The 24240-nt window shown below is 44.5% G+C and overlaps 1 protein-coding gene across 1 annotated transcript in view; it reads right to left on the reverse strand.

Moving 5' to 3' along the window:
• Positions 1 to 9687: 9687 nt before the first annotated feature.
• Positions 9688 to 24240, reverse strand: part of LOC125940020 (venom metalloproteinase antarease-like TpachMP_B) — a 28432-nt gene continuing 13879 nt past the window's right edge. Inside the window, exons 7-11 of the mRNA XM_049655672.1 lie at positions 21603 to 21711; positions 17566 to 17706; positions 15310 to 15490; positions 12564 to 12689; positions 9688 to 9738 (exon numbers count right to left, since the gene is read on the reverse strand). Of these exons, the coding sequence (XP_049511629.1) occupies positions 9712 to 9738; positions 12564 to 12689; positions 15310 to 15490; positions 17566 to 17706; positions 21603 to 21711 (584 nt within the window). The 3' untranslated portion in view covers positions 9688 to 9711. The remainder of the gene's footprint in view (positions 9739 to 12563; positions 12690 to 15309; positions 15491 to 17565; positions 17707 to 21602; positions 21712 to 24240) is intronic.

The raw sequence follows: 24240 nt of genomic DNA on the forward strand, positions 1-24240 counted from the left end.
TTAGAGATAAGAAAAATAATTTTACACTGCTCTATCATGCTAACTGCTAAGTCCAGCAGCTGCACAAACATGCACTGCTTCTCACTTATGCATGGCACTTAGGACATGAAAGCATCGAGATATCCTAAAACTAAAAGTAGATTTCGAATGAAGAGATCAAGCGCTATAAGTGGTAAAATTTTCATTCGCCCAGCGTCATTATTTAAAAAGAAATGTTTCTGAGGAGGCGAAGCTTAAGCGTCCTCCAATTTTTGACAAATTCATGAGTATGATGTTAGTGCTGCTTTGTTAATTAAGGGACTCAATCTAACTTCTGAAAGAGGAAGTTATCCTTGTGGAAATCAGAATAATGTATGATGCCAAGGCTATTTACAATTTAATTACACGGAAACCAATGGAGGCGAAGATGACGACGCTATATCAAGAGGGAACAACAGGTCGTCTTCCTCCTCTTCAGTGCAACCACACTGTGACGGCTGTTCGATATCATCATCCCCGGCAGTAGAAGCACCGTCCCGACGCTTAAGCTACACATCCGCGGTGAAAGGTGTGTGATATGGCTTTAGTCTCGCTACGTGAACGATGTCACTTGCAGCTGATGACGACGCTCAGGGGTCGTTGGGGATGATTTCATATCTGATATCTCACTTGTCGCACCACACGGTATAGACCAGTGTAGCGCGAAAGCAGCTTTTCGGAAAGGCCCACATGGCGGATGGGTGACCAGAGAAGCACCAGATAACCCGGATAAGAGTGCACGTTGCGATGGTGACTATTATACAGGCGTCTCTGGTGACTGCGGGCGAGCTGCCGCGCGTGGTCGGTGCGTGCGATCGCGTCGCGGGCGTCTGGAACCATACCATTACAGGGCCGTCGAAGTAGAAAAGAACGTTTGCAACCATAACAGTCGGATACCACCTCTGACTGGGCGCTGACACGTTCGTACAAGTGGAGCCAGTCGTCAACATCAGGACTGCTGACTCCGGTGAAAACACCAGGATTCCTAGGGGGGGAAATGGTGAGTAGTTCGGGGCTGCAGGCTTAGATACTTTCGGAGATGAAGCGCCGTGAGCAGGAGCGGAAGTTGCGCTCTCGCCATTACGACCGCTGCGAAGCTCCATGGCGGGTACGGGGAATGTCCACGTCCCCCAAATAATGTTACGTGTAGCTGATGCTCATGGCTATTTACAATTTATTTACACGGAAGCCAACGGAGGTCAAGATAGCGACGCTAAATCTAGCGGGAACACATCGTCTTCCTCCTCTACAGTTCCGCCACACTGTGGTGGCTGTTCCGTAGCAATATCTCTCGCACTTGCTGGCTGAGCAGTTCCGTTTTCGGCATGGTTCAGGCTGACGCTTGCTGTAAACCAGAAACTGCAGCTCGACTTCACAAGGCAAATGAGCGAAGCCTTTTGACGTGGAGCAAGACGCCTACCAGAAGAAGCTCTCCGGCGACCTACCGGACGCAAGAAAGCTTTTGGACAGCCGTCTGCGGCATAGAACACCAGTGTAATCCACCAGTAAAGTGGATGCAGCCCCCCGGTCATCACGATCTTCTTTCCCCTGGTGGGCACTCTGTTACGACTCGCCTCTGTGAGAAACAATTTGTGTCACGTGGACAAACAACGACGAGAGCCCGGGCGATGGAAACGCCGAGAAGCCCGTGATGGTGGGCGCCCGTTGGCGTGTGTGCCCGTTTGAGCCTTCTCTACCTCAGCGCTTGCAATTGTTGGCGTCGGTGACTGTGCCTTGTCCTCTCAGCGCTCGCGACTGCTGGACACCGTTGGACTTACTCCCTTGTACCGAGCGCAGCCGCAAGCATAACGAGAGTCTATTTCCCTCTCCTGGGCAAGGGTCTTCCTGGGGAGCTATAAAAAGGCGTCACTTGACAACCAGCCTTCAGTACAAGTTTTAAGCGTTCGTGTCGTTCTTCGGTACGCAGCGATGTAATTAAGCGTTTTGTTACTCCTTACACCGCGTTGGCTCTGCCTGGGCCATTCTCCCGTGTTAGTGAACCTACCGACTGCTGGGCCTACGCTACCCCTATAGTATCAGGTGGCCCGCTTTTATTACAGGGCAGTGGCTTTTAATGCTATCATATTAAAATAACCGCCAATTATAGACACAACGGCAAGCAGCGGCGACTGCTTGGAATTGGCAAGCCCTACTCGTTTTAGCAGTTTAGACATACTATTCCAACAACGGCTTTATTGCAAGTTTATGTTGAAACACAAAAATACATGTGTGGCGCTGCAAAAATTCGCTCCCTGTTGCAGCCATTTTTACAGCGAACTTGACTGTGGCTAGGATGTGAAAAAAATGTGTAGGTATGTTGAAGAAAACAAATGATCATGTAGGCTGATTCGGGTGATAGTGCAGAAAGGGTCCAAGCTCAATGGCACATACCTCTGTGGGCTCGGGGCCCTGTAACGCGCCCTTGAACCACCCTTGTCAATGAATGAACACACGGGATTCACGTGCAACGAGAGCGTCGAGTCTCGAGCGAGTGGAGTCGCCATCTGTGCAATGACATACTGTATGAGTGCCACCCCGTACGATATGCCAGTGGCAAATGATGCCATCGTCTCGAATTGTGCGGACGTTTGTGCCGTTAGGTTAGAAGATGGCACCGTAGTTGCTGTGATACACATCCCTCAAGCAACCACCAAGAGAGAGATAGAAGTCTTTCTGACTGCGTGTTCGTTTGGGTGTCACTCGACAACAACACATCCATCGTCGTCGTGGAGAACCTTAACGTCGACATCGGCAGACCCGACGAATGGCGGATCTCATCGTTCAAGTTATACCGTTTTGGCTTAAAGTGTTGCAGTGAAGTGGATGTGCCAACGACAACACGTAACATATCGTGCATTGATCTCACTAGTACCAAGAATGTCTCTAGAATCGATGTGCAACCATTTGCAGTCTACAATAGCGACCATAATCCAATCATCAATATGGTGACCAAGTGAATGGAATTAAAAATAGACAGAAGAAAATAACGAAGTTATGTGTTTTGTCTTTTCAACCATTGACCATAACCACAAAATTATATATATATATATATATATATATATATATATATAAACAAAGCCAACAGCTTCGCTGGTATTTCATCTTTACACAGTGGAATGGCTCTGAATTTTTTTGTTTTTGAAATGCCATTCGTGTATGGTAGTCTTGAGATCGGTTTAGGCTTTCCCTGCTAACTGCAATGCATTTGACCTAACACGGAAGGCAATATACGCTAAAGCAGTTCAAAAATTAAAATGTAACTGCTAGGCGTAAAGAAAAAACACGTCGCAAGAAAAATTAAAGGCAAGCATGAAATTATAGGCTTATAGTCACCGAAGATGAAGCAAACGATAGACCAATGCTTTGCAACTAGGTTGATCATTTTGCATCCAAGAGCCGATCAATAGCGCATCTGCTGTTTGCTGCACAACTAAAAATTGCACAGCACTGGCCACAAACAAGCTTCAGGGTACAAAGCACACTGCGTTTCTACACATTTTCTGTCTTAATGCACGTTCCATATGTATATTTTAACGGGTATAAAAACAAAAGTCATGGACGCTGAGAGCTGCTACACAAGTCTCACCTGCTCGATGTAATATTTTAAACAATAGAGCCCGGAAACTAGCGGCGCTGCAGCGATTACAAAATAATGAGGCATACGTCATCAGTGAAAAGGTCAAAGCCTATGCTGCAATTCCAGCGTAAATCTGCATCTGCCCGCTTCTTGCTGTCGACGCACGAGCCAAGAATAATGGTTATGGTTCAGTCGATCGACTGAACACAGTCACATCGACTGTGAAACAAACATTTCTTCATACAACCTAATAAAACAACTATCCCATCATCTTTGGCTACCTGAGAAAGGCAATAAACAGGTGTGCTTAATACTGAAAAGCTGAAGAAAGTTTAGTTTTAGCTTAGTTGGCATTTTAGTTTGCATGGCGATTTGTGCGATACCGCTGCTCGCGCATAACATAATCGCATTAATCCTTTAACAGTCATGATACTTGACTTAGCCAACAACTTGTTTATTGCTTTATTCCTTCTTCATATTTCACAAGTACATACCAAATGAAATGTGAAAATGTTTATCCAAAACCTATGCGAAATACAGATGATAATTCAGCTGTTAATTGCACGTAACTGTGGTCCAAGACTGGTGAATGGTACTTGCTTCGACAAGGTGAATGTGTGTTCTTAAGAGGCATGTCTACGGGAAACCAGCGCTGGAGTTTTAAATTGACATAAAGCAAGCCGTTGCGCATATCGCGCGCATTGTTTAGTCATACAAACAGAAGAAAATAGCCACCACTGCTATAGCGGGCGACGTGCAATAGCCAGGGAAAAAAAGGAACCTTGAAGGGTGTAGTTATTCCAGCATGGTTAATTGCTACAACGTAAAAGCCGTAATATAGCCCAATCATTGCAATATTTTACCGTAAAAACTACGAGCATGACTGACGGCGACATAGGATTCAGGCAGGCACGATCGCACGCTGTTTCATTAATTATTAAGGTGAAAACCTTATATGTCTCCAGGTGAGGTCTTCGTTTCAACGGCCGTTTCAAAACCGCGTCGTCGACACGAAGTGGACCTTTTACGATAAGAAGTTATAATGCACACAAAACCGCGATTGATGGTAGAAGAATGATTAAGCAAGTGAACTGAAGTGATAATGAATCTACATAGAGCTAAATGAGGTAAAATAACCGTGAATTGAGCATGAATTAATAAGATTCAGTTAAGTGATACCAGTGAAAATAAATGTAATGATGGGATACAGTGGCCTAAGATAATGAAGAGTAAATGGGAGTGAATTAAGAGGGAATGAAGGTGAATTAAGTGGGGATATGTGAATCAAGGCTGATTGAAATTGGAAATTTGGAGTAATAGGGCAAACCAAGTGTGATGGAAGTAAAACCAAGATGGGGGATAGAGTGAAGAAGGTGAACGAAGCAGTGATAGAGTCAATCAAGAGTTAATGAATTAATTGTGAATTAAGAGTAAATCAAGGAGTTATCGAGTGAGGAGCCACTTCCAAAGATTATGTGAGATTTGAGGGTCCAAGTCAGAGAGACTACGAAAAAAAGTGCTGAGTCATGGTTCGAGTTTGGTGAGTCGTAGGACGGGTGACAAGCAAAAAAAAAACATGATGACTTGCAAAAATGACTGTAAATTGTGGTATCGAAGTGATGATCACTCAGCAAAAAAAGTGTCCTGAGTCATGGTTCGAGTTTGGTGAATAAAGGATGACTTGCTAAAATGACTTTTCATCGCGTGTAAAAATGTGAATAAAGAAATTAACGAAAATGTCACAAGAAATTTCACAAAGGGTAAAAAGTGGTCGTCGTGTCATTGAGTTAGCGGCGCTCGGGCTATCACCTTCAAGCCGTCTTAGCTGTAGCATAAAGAACCCCCAGTAATATTTTTCTACAGCTTCTGGGACAAAATAACCGAGTGCATTTCATTTATGGAAAGCTATGACGAGAATGAACGAGAATATATTTCTATTGTACAGGAATAGACTATACACGCGTGATATTTTGTGGGAAGGGCTAAGAGTATAATATTAGGGCCAGCCGTTGTAAAGGCCCACTAGATTAGCACTGGTGCGAGACGAATAGGCATAAAATGACATCGCCAACCATACAATCTCACAGGGAACATCAGCGGTTAACGGTTTACTTCAGAAACTGCGCATCGGAGTTGCAATAGTGCGTCGCTGCGACCGGCGACACAACTATTGACTTCTTTTGTCATGTAGCTTCTAGTGCAGGCAAAACGATGTCCGTTAGAGTAAAGGGACGCGTAATGTTTATTTTATAAACAGCGATGTCCACGTTTAAGCGTTTAGCACCAACGTGAATTTCGATACAAGTTCAGCTGCAGCGCACGGCTGCCGACGGTGCATGGCGGAAGCGGTTCGGCCGTGCTCGCATCACTGCCGGCAGCACCACAAATATCAGCATATTTTCTTCTTCGTGCGAAATTACTGCGTGGAGAAGGTCAAGCGGCAACAACCCTTATACAAAACTATCTAGCTTGGGAGCGTCGGCAGTTCGTTCTGAGCCGAAAAAGGGGGCGAGAGCTCAGTGGCGGGGAGGCTGCCGGCGGCACCACAGCGTAACGGCGACTACTCTACTGTCGCTGAATGGCCACGTCAGTGTGCCGATCTCCCTGTGATCTCGCAGGGAGATCCCCCGTGTGAAAGGGAGATCTCGCCGTTTGCCAGCAAGAGCGCCGTCTGCCGGCGGTCCACCAACCGCACGCGGCGTGCGGCGAGTTGCCGTGCCGCCAACGTGGACGCGCCTTTAATTCCGGCGCCATGCACAGTACAAGTGGCCACTCTGCTTATGAATGAATTTTCTTTATTTTTATATGCAATACGCACAAATGGAGCTAGTGATCGCTTGCTTTAATTCCGACGGTATTTACATAGCGTATTCACTCGTGAAATGTATCTCGCTGAAACACTGAACCGCCGTGGCCGGCTATCGTTTTCTCAAGGTAGAAAACAATTTACTGTATGCAATACTCGCCCTTTTCGGTTGATTTTGCATCAAATATCTTTTACAGAGAGTAGATGCTTTGGAAATTGTACCGCAATGCTATCGGCCGTATGCAGGTGCTGGTGGCCCCCAATTTTCTGCGCCAGACACTTCTAGGGCGCTTTTCAAAAGCTAATTTGTCGTCGATGATCACAACCTCTTCACCGTTTTCAATATTGACAATAACATAAATAAAAAAATACATGCCAAAGTCGCTAAGGTATTCAGTTTCGTAAAACGTAAACATAACATCGATCGTTGCGGCCTCGCGTCTGCTTTTCGGAGACTAAAAGTTACGACACTTTCACACTCATGGCACTGAGGGTTGTATTGCACGAGCGCGCCCTGGGCAGCACCGGTTTTCCATAGGGATAAAAAAAATAGGCGCTCGCTTTAACAAAAACAATTTTTCGCAGTGGTGAGAATATGACCACCACGTGTGCTATGAAAACAAAGACGAAGCCTGCGGGTTCTGTGACCAAAATATCTGCTACTGCACACGGCGTCCACTTTCGTGAATACCGCTGTTGAGCAGGTAGATACACAAAGATAAATTTAAAGGCGCATACTAACATTTGGAATTGTATAGTTTTCGCAGATGTTTATTTAGGTCTACAAGATTGTTCAGTTGCCAGTTAACGGGTTAGGCGGTGCAAATAACTGTCGTTTATTTTCGTACTGCCTTATTAGTTTCCAATAAAATCTGCTTGTTCACTGTTAAAACAACAAATGCTCGTTGTAGCGATAGAGGCATTCTGTTCTTGTTCTTGACATTTAAATCCCGCTTGAAAACGGCGACGGATGTGAGAACGCCTACGCCTAAATGTCAGGACACACGTGTCTTTACGAACGTCATCAAAGCTCACTGATATTCTGACGCAAGTCTTTACAGCAGAATCGCTTTTGTCGAGGACTCCTAAATAATTTAGTTGCACAGATGTAATGAAAATTACGTCATTCTCTGACGCTTCTGGCTGAGTGGATCGCCGTTTCTTAGCTATTCGTTCCCTGCATGGGAAGTGATGGCTGTTGTAGATATTTTTTACGCTTTATCTCCCACGTGCAGTAAAGTTCGGGAGTTATCTCAGCAATCTTTTTGAGATTGGTTCTCTTTATCGAGAGGTGAAGATCTAACTGATGATTACAGCACAGTCCTTCAATATTTTTCTTCTGGTCATGCAACTTCCGCGTAACGATATCGGAGCGTTTCATATAGCGTGTGCAGTGAATGTACCCCAGTGCCGACGCAGATAAACGGGCATTGGAGTAGACGCCGTGTGGCCGCCACATAGTTTCAGGCGAATCACAGCTGGCAGATATTCAAATCGGGCACGCTACATTGCGATTGGTAGGAAGTTTTACCAGTGAATATCAGCGCAGCATTGTAAAGGACCAACAAAGCAAGGTTGACGAGAGCAACGGCAGCCGGACGGATAGTACATGCCACCAAGGTTAACGTGGGTATAGCTGTTAACTAACGCAAATTCTGTCGTGTTAATATTGCTACTACAGTTTTACTCCACCGTGCTCGCATACTGTGCGACTGGTGCTGGCTACAGGGACCGTTCTATTCTAAAAATAACGAAGCGTTCATTTGTTGAGCATGCGTTCGTCGTATCAATTTTTGCGATCTAAATGTAAACTATAGCAAGTATTTATTCGGCGGGCGGTTCAATTGACCCAGTATATATCGCAATCAGCGGTAGAGGATAGTGCAATGAAATAATATCTCTGTGGCTGACGATAACAAGCGAGCGTAACACCTGCTCACTATTAGTGATAACTTAGGATACTAATGTTCTGCTAAGAATATCAATATTCTGTCACTGTTGACGCCGTAATATTTCTTATTTGGACAAACCAAACGCGAGTGTTTTTTTTCTCAAAGTTCTCTGCTTGAGAACACACCTAGCGTTATAATCAGGTTTGTGAAACGAATGTAAAATGTTTTCCTCTTTTTTTCAGTTTCTTCAAACTGTGGTGAGCTGAGCCATTAGGCACCACCACGAGCGGAGCGATGTGCGAACACAGACCACTGAAGATGGTTTGGTCGTGTTAGATTGTGTCGCGGTTCTGAAGATTCTGAAGTGCTGCCTGTCCAATAAATCTGGTGGCAAAGAGGACGACATCATTCTTTCCATCAGTTACAAAGACGTAAGCACTGACAACGAGTAAATTATGTCTGTACATGTACATCCACTGTTCATGGCGACGGCATTTCGCGGTAGCTTGAATTAAGCGCCCTGCGGGCTTCCCCAATGTTTCGTCATTTACGTTTTCTGTGCGGCACCACTTCACGTTTTAACCTGCATATATATATATATATATATATATATATATATATATATATACATATTGCTCAGAGACTGAAAGTCCCCACTCCCGGTAAACTCGTGGTCGCGTAATGTACTGGCCAATTCGGTATTCTCAAAGAAGTACTTTCCACGCGAGCTGCAGCAGCTGACGTTAGAGAGGTTACCAATTCCAAGCCTATTTGTTATCCCCCTCTTTGTTCTTGTATTTCTCATATTCGTGGCAATTTGGCTGAAATTAACTTCTGCGGCCAGAATATGAACACTGCAGCTTTAAATATTCCTATACTTACCATGTAGATGCAGAAAAATATATTGAAATATCTATTTTTTATGTGTACTAACAAGCATTTGAGCGACGTGTCAAAGCATCAACACATTAATAAGCCTACGGGAGAGCACTGTGTCTAGGTCCATCACTTGTCTTTTAAATCAAAGAGCGAATTGCAAGCCGCTGTACACCGCAGAGGAAGCTCTGCCGGAAAATAAACCGTATCGTCAAGAATCTTGCGTTCAGTCATTTTTGTGTCACTATAGTAGTAGGAATCAATGTATTGTAGTTTTAGAACGCAACTAGGTGCGACTGTCATTTGCATGCTTTGTGCAAAAGTGTTGAAACCGAGAACTGTTTACAGCGCAGTGCTCTCGTTTGCCGTCATCTGCTGCAGCTAGCAGGCGATTCATCTCCTTGACGTGCACCATGGTTGGGCAACAGTCTGCTTGCACTTTCTGTAGGAAGCAAGTAACCGTTACGTGCCCCAGAGACAAGTGAACGAATGCCATTTCTGTTCCGGTGATTCTGTGTCACAGTTCAGATTTTATTCTTATTCTATCTGCACAGTCCCTTCTTGCAGACCTGCAAAAAATAAATGAGTTGGTATGTAGGAATCTGCACGTTGATAAGAGAATGCTCAGACAATATGCCGATGATAAGATAGTGTAATACCAATAAGGTGCATGATAGATTCATTGGCAATAGCTGAAAGTAAATTTCAGAGAAAAAGTTGGAGGAGTTGAAGGCTTCTCATAGCTTTCATTTTATATCATAACGCTAACATTTGATATAAATCACAAGCCTTTATGCCGCATGTGTGCGTTCTTTCATAGCCACTGGCGACTGCGCCGGGTATTTCTGCAATCGCCCCTGCCGCGATGCTCATAATTCTTCGGATCGATCTATACTGCCACTGAAACATAAAGTTTATAACAGTTAAACGTCTTCGATGTAATTAATTTTCATACTTGCGTCATCTTCTCATGCATAAATTGTCAACATCTAGTTCCAAGGATATGTCAAACATCCGGCCAAAGTTTTCCCGAAGTGTCTTTTTTTTTGGTAATGACCTCTTAGCGAGCCTTACACCAGTTGAATAGACAGCCCGTAATGATCTTTTCCCTGCTATTCAGCCGTAATGGCCTGTTATACGCACTATTCGCACAATGAAGTTCGCTGTTCTTCAGTCGTTATCCATGAAGGTGGACTGTTGAATTCTAGAGGCCCGAACACCCGCAAGGCGATGATCGAGCCGCTTGTCAGCATGCAATTGCCTCACGATTGCGCAATAAAGATTATGGTGGACGCGGCCCCTGTTCGCCGAGCAATGTGCGTTGTGACTATCACGAAAGATTTACCCAGAACAAGTCCTCTTGCTGAAGCGTTGTCTGGAAGTTGTGGCGTCTATTTTTTTCTTGTGAATTTTTTCGTCAATTCATCTCAGCCAAATTTGCTAACAAAATGTGTGCCTCACTTTTGGCTAGGCTAACATTGGCAATTTTCATGAAGTCATTCTATCTCTCGTTACCTGTGTGTAATTTTGCAACACTGGTCGTTCCTTCGCCGCTGCTGCGGTTTGGCTCGGGTATTCGTCATGAGCAAGATAATTCCGTAGTGCACAAAATAGCGATGTACCCTCTCTAATTCCTAACCGACAGTGTCCAATCATTGCCACAGATCTCGTTTCTAAGTTTTAAAAACCCGATTCGCATTCCAAGGTGATCCTACTTTGCCTCTCAGTAATGGCGCTTTTAATTAGTATGATTGTAATTTTTGATGGTGGTGTTTACTGACATACTCTTTTCAACGGGGCGGCGACAAACAATCGCAATATTGGCTAGACTTTTGAAGTTTCACAGAATCTGTTGTAGTCTTTTTGCCAAGCTCTCCCTGGTCTTATTTTTTAATTAAAACATCTATCTCCGTATTATTCATTTACCCATGCCAACAACGATGGTGGGTGGGGGTTTTACTATTAACAGCGAAGCTGTTTAAGCCAGCCGTGATTTGTGGTTCGTATTAAAATACTGCCGCGCCGTAGCCATGGCAACTAAGAGCGCGTTGGAGGGCGGCGCGACGCATGCGCACGTGGTCTCCTCCTCGCCAGCTCCTTCCCTTCCCCACCTCTTTCCTCTCCACGGCGCGCTGGGCCAGGAGAAAAAAAGGCGAAAGCTTGCACTAAGCCGCGCAAAGCTCAAGACACAGCGAAGCTGGCTGATTGATATTGAACGGCTAGCCTCCAACGCGTTCGGCGTCGGCAAGCCACAGCGTTCTTGGCACTGTGCCAACCCTAAGCCTGCATGCGTTTGTGGCCAGCCAGGAACCCTGTCGCTCGTAGGCGCCGGAATGTCCAGCACTAGTCACGCGAAATGTCGCGAAAGCGAAGGTACCTCCAAAAATAATCGCTACAGAATACCTTCCTACATGCGTAGTTAGGTTAAACCAAGTTAAGACCTCGCAGCAACCAAGCAGTAGCAGCCAGTAAGACATGAGCATCGACAGTTTCCCTATGCCTAAGCTTTGCACGACAGAGTGCAAACTTGCCCGTTTTTTTTTCTTCCCTGATATTTTTTCACTGATACTGTAAACGTCTCTTGCTTATCTTAATTGCTGTTTAATACTTTCGTCCGTTTTTTATCCCAACGCGCCTGAAAGGTGGACGTTTCCTACGGGTTTCGCTGGGTGAATATCCTGGCATTCCAGTACGTTGTGCGCAGTCGTTTCCGGAGTTCTTACCGCCACAGATATCAGTTGCCTCATACATTTTAGAATATTTGCTCCGGCATGTTTTGGTCCTCAGGCGGCCAGCTCGGGCCTCAAAAAGCAAGGCAGTGACCCTTGCGTTATCACAGTTCCGCCTAACATTATATGAAGCGTTTTTATCACATTCCCGAAAGGTATGTAAAATTCCACAACTACGCGTGCTCCCGAGTCTGCGCTACTGGGGCGAAAACTACAGATGACGCCAGCCACACAAGAAAACGTGTGAGTGCACGCATCTGCACCCACCGCACGCCTAAGTGTCAAAACTGTGCCCTGTTTGTCTCAAACATAAGCTTTAGCTGAAGTCTGAAGAGATTTTTTTGGGGTGCTGAGCTGCCACTGTAGTGTCAGATTGTGAAACGCCGGACATATATTTATTGTTAAGCGCAATTTTTGTGATACAGAGATCGGGACTTGACAGTGGCACGGCGTAAGACTAAGGTGAAAAGAAAGCAACCACAACACACGTGCTCTACCAGTCCTGTGGTCTTTCGCTGTGTCATCTTCAGTGACGCAGGTACGAATAAATTGATGTCAGCCAAATTTGTCTGTTTTTCGAATGAGTGTTGAACCAGTAGGCAATTCTAAATTTTTAAACCCTTACTTTACAGTGGACAAGGATGGGTCGAAGAAGACAGCGTTACCTTATTAGGGTCCGACTTGTCGCATGGTATTCCATCTGGTGCAACAACGGCATAAACCCTTCGCTCATCTGATGCGTTTGAGGCAGCAGTGCAGATTATATTACATGTGATGTTGGTTTCAGCCATCTGGTAGCAAAAGAAAGGGCGTGTCGTTATGCAAAAATTATCTTTATTCCCAAAGGTGGACGTTTCTTACGGCGCTTGCTGGGAGAATATTCCGGCATTTCATTACAATGTGCGGTGTCACCGCACCTGTAAAGGAGCAGGTGCACGTTCTCAAAGTTTTTAGGCGAATTAAACTGCGTAAACAGTTTACCAGCCACTCGAAAAATGTCGCGAGGTAATATTCACAACCTGAGTTTTATTATATCTGTTTTAACACAAGCCATATTTGAACACATTATGAGCAAACTAGAAAATTACCTGTGAGTGGGCCTGGGGAAAGGCATGTTTCTATTGTCGGGTACAACTTTAGAAGGCGGGAGAGGCCCCGCCCCGCCCAGTTGACCGAAGCGTGGCAGCCATTGGTTAATCAGATTGTGGCAACAACAAATATAGCAACGGCAGAATAGAAGCAGAAAACACAGCACAAAGACAGACTGAAGCAGCGTGAAAACTAAGAAAAGCTCAAATATAAAGAAATAGGGGAAATAAAAAGAAAATACTCACAAATGCAAGAAAAAACATACACACATTTACACACAGACGCAGATAGAGGTATTCGCAGTCTGTTCACAAGCTGCTTTAGCTACCTTGTTGTATGTTCTTTTTCGGTTTTGTTCCCACCATAGCCTTAACACTGCCGTACGGATTTTTAATAGCAACGTATCACGAGGATCGAAAAGCACTGCAGAGTTGTGCTGTGGGAAAGCATATCGAGCGCTGGCAGCACACCTTATACGTGATTGTATCACCGCGGGCATTCTAAAGCAAGCGCGTGCAGTGAGCAAAGAGTACTAAATCACACAGCGACGCGAATTTATGCCAAGTTTCCTTGTAAAGGCACCAGTTTTACGGTCATAATTTTATACGACTTGGTAGGGGGCTGACATTGCGGAAACAAGCGGTACGATCAAAGAACTGACCGCTACTAATTGAATGACATTCGCTCAAGCAGCGCATGCTACTCATGCTATTCGTTCCCTTGTTATTCGTTCCACGTTATTCCCTTGTTTTAACTTAGCATTTGTGGCCAGCAATTAATGGGTGGTGCTACACAACGCTATAACGACTCCGCTAGACGCTCGGCTATCTTATAACACGGCTGCCAATCATTGATCCATCGCGCTGAGCTGGCAGCGACAAATCTTTGCGTTGGATTTTGCTTTCGCAAATCTTTTCTGTGGAGACACGCATAGGTTTGTTTCATCTGCGTACGGTTTTCTCATTTCTCCTGACAATGGCTTTGCTCCATCTCTAGAACACGTCCGACGAAAAACACAGCGACACCGTACTCGAACACACCCACCAACAGTACACGAATACACCGGCCGCTCGCAGTTGGTACCAGAGTTTGGCAAACTTTCCTCGTCGTAACGCCACTTTAGAGCCATTGAACAAATACGCAGGATGTTTGTTTGCAGCAGTGTGTCTCCGCGGGATCCTGCTTTCACATGAAACGTAGCGCAGCGTCAGCGATGCTCGCTGCAATCTTTCTTTGCCGGATCACCGCATAGAACAAACGGGTGCGGTACAAATGGTGCACCCTAAGCGTGCAATATGATTTCTGGCATGGTGGACCACCACAAACAGTTTGGAAATTCACTCTTACGAGGAGCAGACACAGCTGACGCGCGGGCGGCCATCTCCGTCGGCGGAGCCACCGGCCGTCCAGCTCATGACGTCAGTCTGGAGTGTGCGCCCATTGGTGGAGGCTCGTGTGCATCCGCCTTTGAGGTGCAAATGCCTCTATCTTCTAAAATTGTATGCGACAATAGGAATGCTCGAGAATAATTCTATTCAAAGTATAAAAGCTGAATGTTATCATTGTTTTATAGCAGCTGTGCCCTTCAACGTTAGTGCTCGAAAATAACACATGTCATTGATTTATAACAGTGCAAGAATGATGTGTGTATTTACCAGGTATTGCTGTGTGTTTTTGCTTTGCGGACGTAACTGAATGTTCATTCTAAACACGCAATTTTTACGACGTTAACACGGATTTTGATGTACATTTAGTAAGGAACTCAATACGATAGCAGTAGCAATCGCGTATTTAGAAAAGTCTATAAAAGCCAAACATTGAAATTTATAGTGCAAAAACATACATTATTCATCATGATTATAACTTAGTAAAAAGTTGTGTCGAAGAATATACTATAGCACATTTACGCGAACACCTAGTATTATTGTGAAAAGAAGCAACGCCAAATATTATCAATAAGCACAATATACATGTATTACATTATGTATTGTTGGCAGTGCAACAATTCGGCAACATAGTATGAGTTCAGTGGGACTTTGGTTTTTTTTTTTCTGCTTGGTTGAATAGTCATAGGTTTTTGTATCTGCACTATAGCAGTCAAATGTTGCTTATTACAAGGACACCACAAATTGACCGAACACGGCAGTTGCCATCCAGGCAGTAGAAATTTAAATACGAGGCACAGTTTGGAGGAGGCAAAGATTGTCCACCGGACCTTCACTATAGCGTCTCCATATTATCCTACCACTAGGCAGTCACTGTGCACAGCATGGATAAATAGATTAAAAGCAACACTGAGTACAAGGAGGTAAATCTTCCTACCTCGAAATGCAAAAGATATTGGCCTTCGGTCATAAACTTTTTGCACTTCCTTCTCTTCTTTTTTTCGTGTTGTTCCTCGTCGGCAGTGGTGAGAACCGCAGTGGTAACGGCGACATCAGTGGGAGTTGTAGTGGGCATAATGGCACTTTCTTCAAACAAACACTTAGCCCGTAAGCGATCCCTGTGTGAGTAAAAAGGAGACGTTTCTGAGCTTTTCTCTTGTGAGGGAGGCCCGACAAATGAAATCGGCCGCGCATTTTTGTTTAATATTGCCATGAATTTTTCCAGTTGGATATTCCTCGCCGCGATGAAGACACGAACAGCGAAGGGTGAATTTACAAGTTTATAAACGGGTAGAATTTGTTCTGAAATATTTTTTCTATAAATCTTCTATGCACAGTCATTGATTCTGCGAGTTTAACTGTTTTCACTCCGCATCATAGCACATTTATAGAACATTTACGTTGTTTCGCGATAGAAATGGCACAATCATGAGTTATCTCGCCTCCCTACTTGCTATTCTGGAGCTGTTTAGACTAGCCCTACCAGCACAGCATTTACGTGCCATTGCTGTTTCTTTGTATTCTCCACTCAATTTACGCGATTTTGAACAATAGCAAAGACTGCAAATAACGCTGCAAATATCTGTGGGACGGCGTGCACACGCACATACTTATTTTTTCTTCATGGCTTGGCTCAGCTGACCTCTTAATTTACCTAATATCAGTGCGCGTCACAGTGGTGAGTTCATATTGAGCAGTAATTATTCTGTTGTGGTCCTTCTACGTTGAGCATGCGCTTATCGGAGTTTCCGAGGTTTCCTTAGGCACATGTTATATATCGTACGATCCTTTTAATTCTCCAGCAATTCGCAAGAAACGCAAGGAGATTACAGATCACTACAAGTACAATGTTTTGTGTTGATGTCATGTACCAAAATGTGGCACGTTTTTCCGAAAGTGCTGTAAGTGCGGTTACGCATGCATGGCACATGGCATGCATGCGTAAAGAGATACTTCACATATTTTCTAACATTGAAGACTGGGCGTGTTGATATACCAGACTAGAAGTTGGATTGTGCAACATTTTGGCGGGACTCACAGAAGATCACACACACACACACACACACACAGCAGAACGCCACTTGCAACTATCGATTTATTTCCTTGTCACCGAAATAAATACATGAAGATCTCAAAATGGGAAGGACAACAAAAATGCAAAACAGTTTTGCGAAATTGACCTAATCTTAAATTTCGTATCCTCGTTATTTCTTTTGTGCGATGTCAAGCACAGCCAAAATGATCATGTAACAAAGCTGGCTTGTTATTAGTGGATGGTCATTTTGTAAAAGTGTATTTTTTTGTTCTTCCCTTTTACAGCGAAGCTGTTAAGGGCTCACCTTTCGATCGTCGCGTCCGGCAATAGAAAAAACCTCTCACTGGCCCTATGCTGTATGTGCGAGTGAATGCGCGCGAAGGCGAGGGACGAGCGCTTTCACGGGTAGCGAACGCACGGCGGAGAGCAAACACGGCTTCCCAGTGGAAGAGGAGTGGTGGGCGAGGAGGGCATCGAGGCACCCTGGACTGTGCGTGTGCGTGCCCGCTCTCCCAATGCGGCGCATGCGCGCAGCCCTGCCGCCTTTGCCGCCGACTCTGTCTGGGCTCTCACCCGCGTCTCCCCTAACAGTATCGACAACGGCGTTTAGCCGTTCCTTAACGTAGTCAGCGTTTTGACTGCGGTTGTGTGCGGCCGCACAAACAACGCGCACAAATGCTGTCGACGGCGGCGGCGTTTTTCCCGCATACGCACCGAACGCGCGCGGCGTTGGGGACGTGTTTATGAAGAACGTGCAAAACCTTTTCCGTACACCCTATGGCGGTGTACCGCAGCGACCATAAGGCCATGGTCCCTGTGGTCACTAAATAAATTAAAACCACCGGATCATACATATTTCACATTCTTTATTACTTCAAATAACTAATTACACCATCACATCCTAATAGTCATAATTGGAAATACATAATTCCCACTATGGTAAAGCTTCGCTAGTCTTCTAGATCTCCACCCCAGTGGAAGGGCTGACTGTTTTTTGAGTATCTTCTTCAATTTATTCCGACGACAAGGGAGTAAATCGACAGTTGCAAATAGCGCTTTGCTGTGTGTGTTTCTCTTGTGTGTGTCCTGTAAAAATGTTGCGCCATCCAACGTCTAGTAAACTTTACACATGTGTTATTAAAAAGCGTGATCACGTACGCAAGAAATTCTGAGATGGCTCTCCGGCTGCACTCAGAGAATCGAGGGCGAATTTCACCCCCTGCCTGTGGGCTCATTATGGTTCCAGCATCAGGTGGGCATGCCGCCAGTGATTCAGCACCGTCATGAGAAGATCCCAACCTGTGTTAAACAAACATATTGTTCGCGCGAGAAAATTTTTGTCATAGCCATACAGAGTGAAAATCTCGCTCAGAAATGAGAAATTACCAACCACACGCTAATTTAGGGGTCTGCTGACGCCCCAGTTATACATCCTAGTGGTTGTGACTAGATAAGAAAAGAGGACAGTAATATTCTTTTATATGCGCTAGAAAAGGATAAGAACAATAAAAAACCCAACGAGCACACGAGATGAAACAGAGCTGCAAAACAAAATCGTGACCACGTTTCTGTCGAGTCTGAGTCTAAGAACTACTGCAAAGTCTTGCTTTGCATAAAAACCTTCATTTGCATAATAACTTAGCTTCCGCTAAAGTGACAGTTATCGATAAAAACCTACATGATGTCGCTGCCGTGGTACAAACTATTAATCAAAGACTGCGTCTTTTTTATTTGATATTGCCCTAAGCTGTACTGAAACGAAAAATAGTAAAATGCTTCTGTCAATACAACAATCGCATACGAGCGCTAAAAATCTCGCATATTTCAAGAAATCGCAAAAGTACACACACACACACAGCCCCATATAAACCATCATGTATCATCACCATATAAAGGCAACAGATCACGAAGCCAAGAAAAGCAGCGGAAAAATTACCTGTGGTTGAAATAAATTCAGATGCACGAAATGATAAGGAAAGTGCATGGACGGAAACATAACTTGCCGCTGGTTAGAGCCGACGCACAACCTCCACATTACGCGTGCGTAGCGCTGCAAATTGTTCTACGGCGCCCGCTATCAATCTGTCCACTAAATCGGGTATTTATGTTTACTAGATCTCGCTTTTGGAGTGTTAGCCAGCGCCAATCAGGGCCATAGCGGGCGGATGAGAAATACCCTTTTTTGCCCGATGGTGTCACGTAGCACGCGAACTTAAGGAGAACTGGCACCTGGCTAAACAAACCTCCAATGCTATTTCCCAGATGGCTTTCTGGTCTGTTGACTTTTACGGGGTGTTTCAGCGAACACTTGCAATTTTATTAAACTGCCCGTGACAGATAGCACAATTCTAGTCCATGAGGTTGTTTCACTAATTACACTAATTAAGTTGTTAACTAATTACCTTATGGCACATATTGCAAATAACAAATTCTAGTGGGTGAGACAGCAAGGCACTTTAAAGGAATTGTGTGGATGACACCATTTACGAGATATGTACCGTCAAACTTGCGGAAAAATGCAGCGTCGTTCCACATGTTTTGTGAACAAATCGTCGTTTTGTCCATTGAAGCACAAAAGTAACTGGAACACCAATGCATTTCTCATCAAAGTTAGGGAATTAGCACCTCGAAACTGCTGTCATCTTGAGAATTCGTTGCAAGTGGAGCCTCCTTGCGAACTTCCTGGCTATAATTTGTAAATCGTAATATGTCCCATGAAATAATTAGATGAAAAATATTATTGTTTTTTTTTAATTAGTCCATAACGGATAAATTTTGTTGCGAGTAAGGTCCGACTCTCCGAATAGACCAGCTCATGGAGTAGAACTGTGCTATCTGCCGTAGGCTAGTTTTAAAATTTTTTGAGTGTGCACTGAAACACCCGGTATTGTCATGCTTACGAAACTGGAGCCCCTTGGTTTCTCTTCTTGCATATATATATATATATATATATATATATATAAAGATTAGGAGTGTGCGCTGAACCTGGAGAAATAATCACGAAAAAGTACTCACTCATTTAACAACAAAGACAAAATATGTTACTAAAGTTCCGGCCGTTTGCCTTCATCTGAGGGAACAATACTACAGAAGACGTTTGTTCCCGACGTATTGGAAATGGAAAAGACACGTGGAAACGACATGTGGCTCCTCACAAAGTGTTAGCAAAAATAATAATAAACAACTAACATACACGTTGTTTCGAAACTCGGGAATAACACATGGCCAGAAAACAACACATGGAAGGCTGTGATGAGTCACAGACGAGAAAGCTTTGTCCTCACCCTCAAAGAATCGAAGAAAAGGAAGCGTTCTTTCTACGGTGGTGGAAGGCGAAAAGCATGTGGGTGACTGCAATCAGCCGCGCCTAAGGCAACACTTTCACCAGTCTCCAGGGACCGCCGTCGTTTAGGAGACTGCACGCTAGAACAGACCTGCCGTGCTAACGGGGCATGCACCACAATAGCGGCTCCTAACAGAGTAAAAGAAGAGAACATGTGTCAGCGCGAAGCAAGACCGTTTTACATGCGTCGTGGTTAAGTTACGAGGAATTTCATTTTGACTATAACAACATTGTTCTAATCAGAAGGCAAGCACGTGAGTTTCCCAGTGCTTTCATTAATACCCGAGGCGGTGGTAATAAACTTATAAATTAGGTAGAACTCACGAATTTCCCGGTCAAGGTGTGAGCGAATGCCTCATTCCAATATTTTGGATTTAAGTCAGTGAAAGAGTGACCAGGAAGGTTGACATGTAGGTATATGGGAAGGTTGAAAAGAGTTGTGGGTGTTACCTGTGGTTAATAAATCATATCCTGAAAGGTGCCTCTGTCTGAGGAAGATGGTGTTGATTACAATTAGTACATTCAAGAAGGTAGACCATATTGGCGATGTCACGTGTAAATTTTCCTCTAATTTGAACAGAGAAGTTCGACGCTGTGCTGATTTCTTTTTGTGTAATTCACATGTGAGCGCAGACCTGGCAACGTGATTTGTTGCAAGGCATACAGCCTATGCCACGGCAAGGATTTAGAGTTTACTTGGTGAAATCATCGCGGAAATTTTTATTGTTGCTATACAAGACGCGTTACAGTTCCGCAAGGCGATCACACTGAGCAAGGGTGCTATGGTGCTTTCTAAGAATAGCTGAAACCGTTGGCACCAAGGCAGAATGGGTAAGGGTTAGATTCGTGTGTTGTTCCCTATTGGGGATTTAGCTTTAAATAGGGTTGGCCCGCTTGAGTTTGCAAGTTCAAGTTACAGTGTCATAAATTACCTGCTCCGGGTATTTCTGCCTATGGACGTCTTTCATTAGCGCATTTATAGCACTGAAATCTTTGTTAGAATATATACACTGAAATCGGTGCGCTTGGCAGTACGAAATGCAGTCTTACAGTTACTGACATGACTACTCTGAAAATGCATATACTGGTTGGTGCCCGTTGGCTTCCTGTAAAGTTTCGTAGTTAATCTGGCCCTGACAGTCAGATGCTTACATCCAGAAAGTTAACACTGTCCTGCAAGTAGGGGTGAGAAACGAAAATAGTGGGATGAGCGCGAGTGAAATCAGCTATATATTTTAAGGAATCTGCTTCCCCATGAGGGCAAATCCTAAAGCGGTCATCAATAAAACGCTTGTAGCATAGTAACATTAAGCTGCGAGACGCGAGAAAGTCTTCTTCTAGTACGGCCACAAGAATATTGGCGTAATTAGGACCAATTTTCATTCCCATTTACATTTCGCTGACTTTCCCCTAATGAACCCCATTAAAGTTAAAATTGTGTCGTTCGAGAATCAACTTGAGAAGTGTCCGTAGCGTATAGCAGTCAACAGGCTTATCGACAGGCGAGTCTTCATACGTGGACAGCACCGCCTTTATCCCATCAGCATGAGGGATATTAGTGTTGAGAGAACCAACATCGAAGGTAGCTAGTAAGTACTTGTTCGTTTAAGTACTTCTGTAGCCTCATTCACACCGATAAAGGCCGGGCCACCTCCCGAAACTTTCGTGAAATAATATTATTTTTGTTGGTAATTGGAGCGCATTCCTTGCATATATATATATATATATATATATATATATATATATATTTGTGTGTGTAATTAAGTAAACATAGTCTTCACGTGAACTGGCCTGCATTTATGCATATCTCAAATAATAGAAATAATAGGCTGGCTGTTGTGAAGGTACTCACAAGTGTCCTATTTCATGAGCTACGCTCATCGCCCCGGTGTACTTCTTCCGGTTGTCTGCAGCAACGATGACACTATATGTAGTGCAAGCTGCTCCTGTATACGTAAGGCCTGTTTCGACACAGGTAATAAATTCTTTTTCAGATGTGTGTTACAATACGAAGAGCACGCTAGAGCCCTTAGCTGGCTAACTCCACTTACATCAGTTAGGGGAACTTAAGCTTAGAACGTATTTCTTCTGGAAAGCATGTAAAACCTAAGTGTAATAGTTGTTAGCCCAAAAAAACTTCTGGAGGAACGGTAAAGATAGAGCAAAACATTGACAAATAATAATACGGAGATAAACGTAAATCAGTGTGTCCAATAAGAATGAATCCAATAGCAGTTTTGTAATATTATCATTGGGGGAGATCCTATAACCTGTGGAGTTTCAACCTGGACTAGCGACCACTACTGCATGCATATATTCAGGATCTTACCTGCACGTTTGCATTTAAAACACTCGCGATCATCGTTAATACTAACGCCTAAGTGTACAAGAGATTCACCTGCGAACACAACTATCATTCATAATCGTGCAACTTGATCCTGTGTCTTCTAAAATACATGGCAGCAGCAGGAGTTATCGGGTAGAAATTTTCCAGCAGCATTTCTGCCGTCGGCGTTGCCGTTGCCGTCGCAGTGACGTTTCGTAAAGAGTCCAAGGGTGATAACATCTGTGCCGTGCACCGTATGCTGTATGTGCAAGTGAAAGCCTGCGAGAGTCAGCCGACTATGTTGGCTCAATCTCGCGCGTGCAAGGAGGGAAAGCTGGGAGGAGGTGTGCCGTCTCTTTCGCGTGTAAGGCAATTTGGGAGGGGAGGGAGGGGTAGGGCCGTTCTACTACGGTGGCTTCGGCGTATGGCGCGGCCGCACTGGCGTTATCTTGAAAGCGATCTACCATGGGGACACTGTGCCGAGTGCTTACAGCTTCGTGTGCGTGGTGTTTTGGCCGCTTGGTTCACGTTGAAGCGAAGGACGCCACGAAGGTCAATTCTCTTCTGCTCTGCCGTGTTTCCTCAATCGAGCGTTCTGACAGCGAGTTTCCGGAGTCATTGAGTGGGATGTATTCAGGTTTGCTTCTGCGCGCGTGACACCACGCTTCGTGATTTAGTTAGCAAGCGAATGTTTTACAAGAATAAACGGACGATAAAAATGCTATCCTTACTTCGTATAGCTCTGTGCTAATTTGCTATCATAATGGATGCTTCGCCTTCCTGGTGAAACTGCCGCTTTTCTTGAAAAATTCTCCAAGTTGCAAGATACAAGTGGCGTTCAATGCACCACGATAGCAGCGAGCACTGTCGGCGATCGTCGAAATCTGATCTACCGGCCACACGTGCCGGTTTGACTCGGTGAAGGTTACAGCGTAATCGCCGGTGCTCGCGCGCTTTCAAAAAAGTCCAACACTATTAGCGTAGCGCATACAATCACATTGGGCAAGATATGGTGACAACAGACAAAAAATGTCGCAGTTTCGTCCGTGAGATGAATCATCGATTGTGATGGCAAATTAGTACACAGCAATGTGAAGTAATGATAGTAGCTTTATTGGCCCTATACCGTTGTAAACATTCACTTAATAACTAAAATAACAATCATGGTGTCACGTGTGCTCGAGCAATTATAAACGTATCTCCCCTAATGACCGCGGAAACTAGCAGTCAAAACGCTGGAGTGGGAATGCGCGACGGCAGCAGCGAGCAAATTGACCTTCGTGCTGCCTGTCGCTTCAACGTGAACTGAGCGGCAAAAACACAGCGCACATTAAGTTAAGAGCACTCGCCACACTCTATCCCCATCGCAGTTTGATTTCAAGATAGGGCCCGCGCGGCCGCGCCATACACAGCAGCCACCGTGGTAGAACGACCCCCCCCCCCCCATCTCTCTACCCTCCCCCCGGTGCCTTGCGCGCGACGGACGACGTTGCACTTCCTTCCCGCTTTCCTGCCTCGGGCGTGTGAGATTGAGCCGCCACCGTCGGCTCACCCTCGGAAGCTTACGCTCGCACATACAGCAAACTAGTGGGCGGTGGCGATGTTATTCCCTTGGACTTTATACGGAACATGACGGCGATGACAACGGCAGAACTTCGCCAGGAGGGTCCATATATGTGTTATCGCAATAATAGGTAGAACCCAGTATAACATTTGAGAAACTTCTGTTACAGAAAGGGACGTCTTGTGCCAAGCAAAAACATTGTAATAGAGATGGGCCAGCGCAAAAAATTCACAGAAAACAAACAATTTATACGCGTGTCCATTGTTTTATGCATATAAATGACAAATGTCCAGTGAAAATAAAGAAAACAATCCAACACTAGATTTCGCAAATGAATCTAAAATCTTTTTCTGCGAATTACTAAAAACTCGATGTCCTGTAAGCATCATCCGTTTCATGATGATTCTTAATTCCAACCGATAAAGGTCTAAAATGTGGAGAAAGATTATTCTAAAACCAATTTTCTGCCACCTAGACAGGTTACATTGATTAGGCAGTAGGATCTAAAGAGAGTGCAGAGGCCTTAACCTCAGCATGATTCAATTTATGAATATCATTTGCGGCACAAAGTCGACAATAGCACTGCTGATACTCACATTA

The sequence above is a fragment of the Dermacentor silvarum genome, chromosome 9 (genome assembly GCF_013339745.2).
Source record: "Dermacentor silvarum isolate Dsil-2018 chromosome 9, BIME_Dsil_1.4, whole genome shotgun sequence".
Classification (NCBI taxonomy): domain Eukaryota; kingdom Metazoa; phylum Arthropoda; class Arachnida; order Ixodida; family Ixodidae; genus Dermacentor; species Dermacentor silvarum.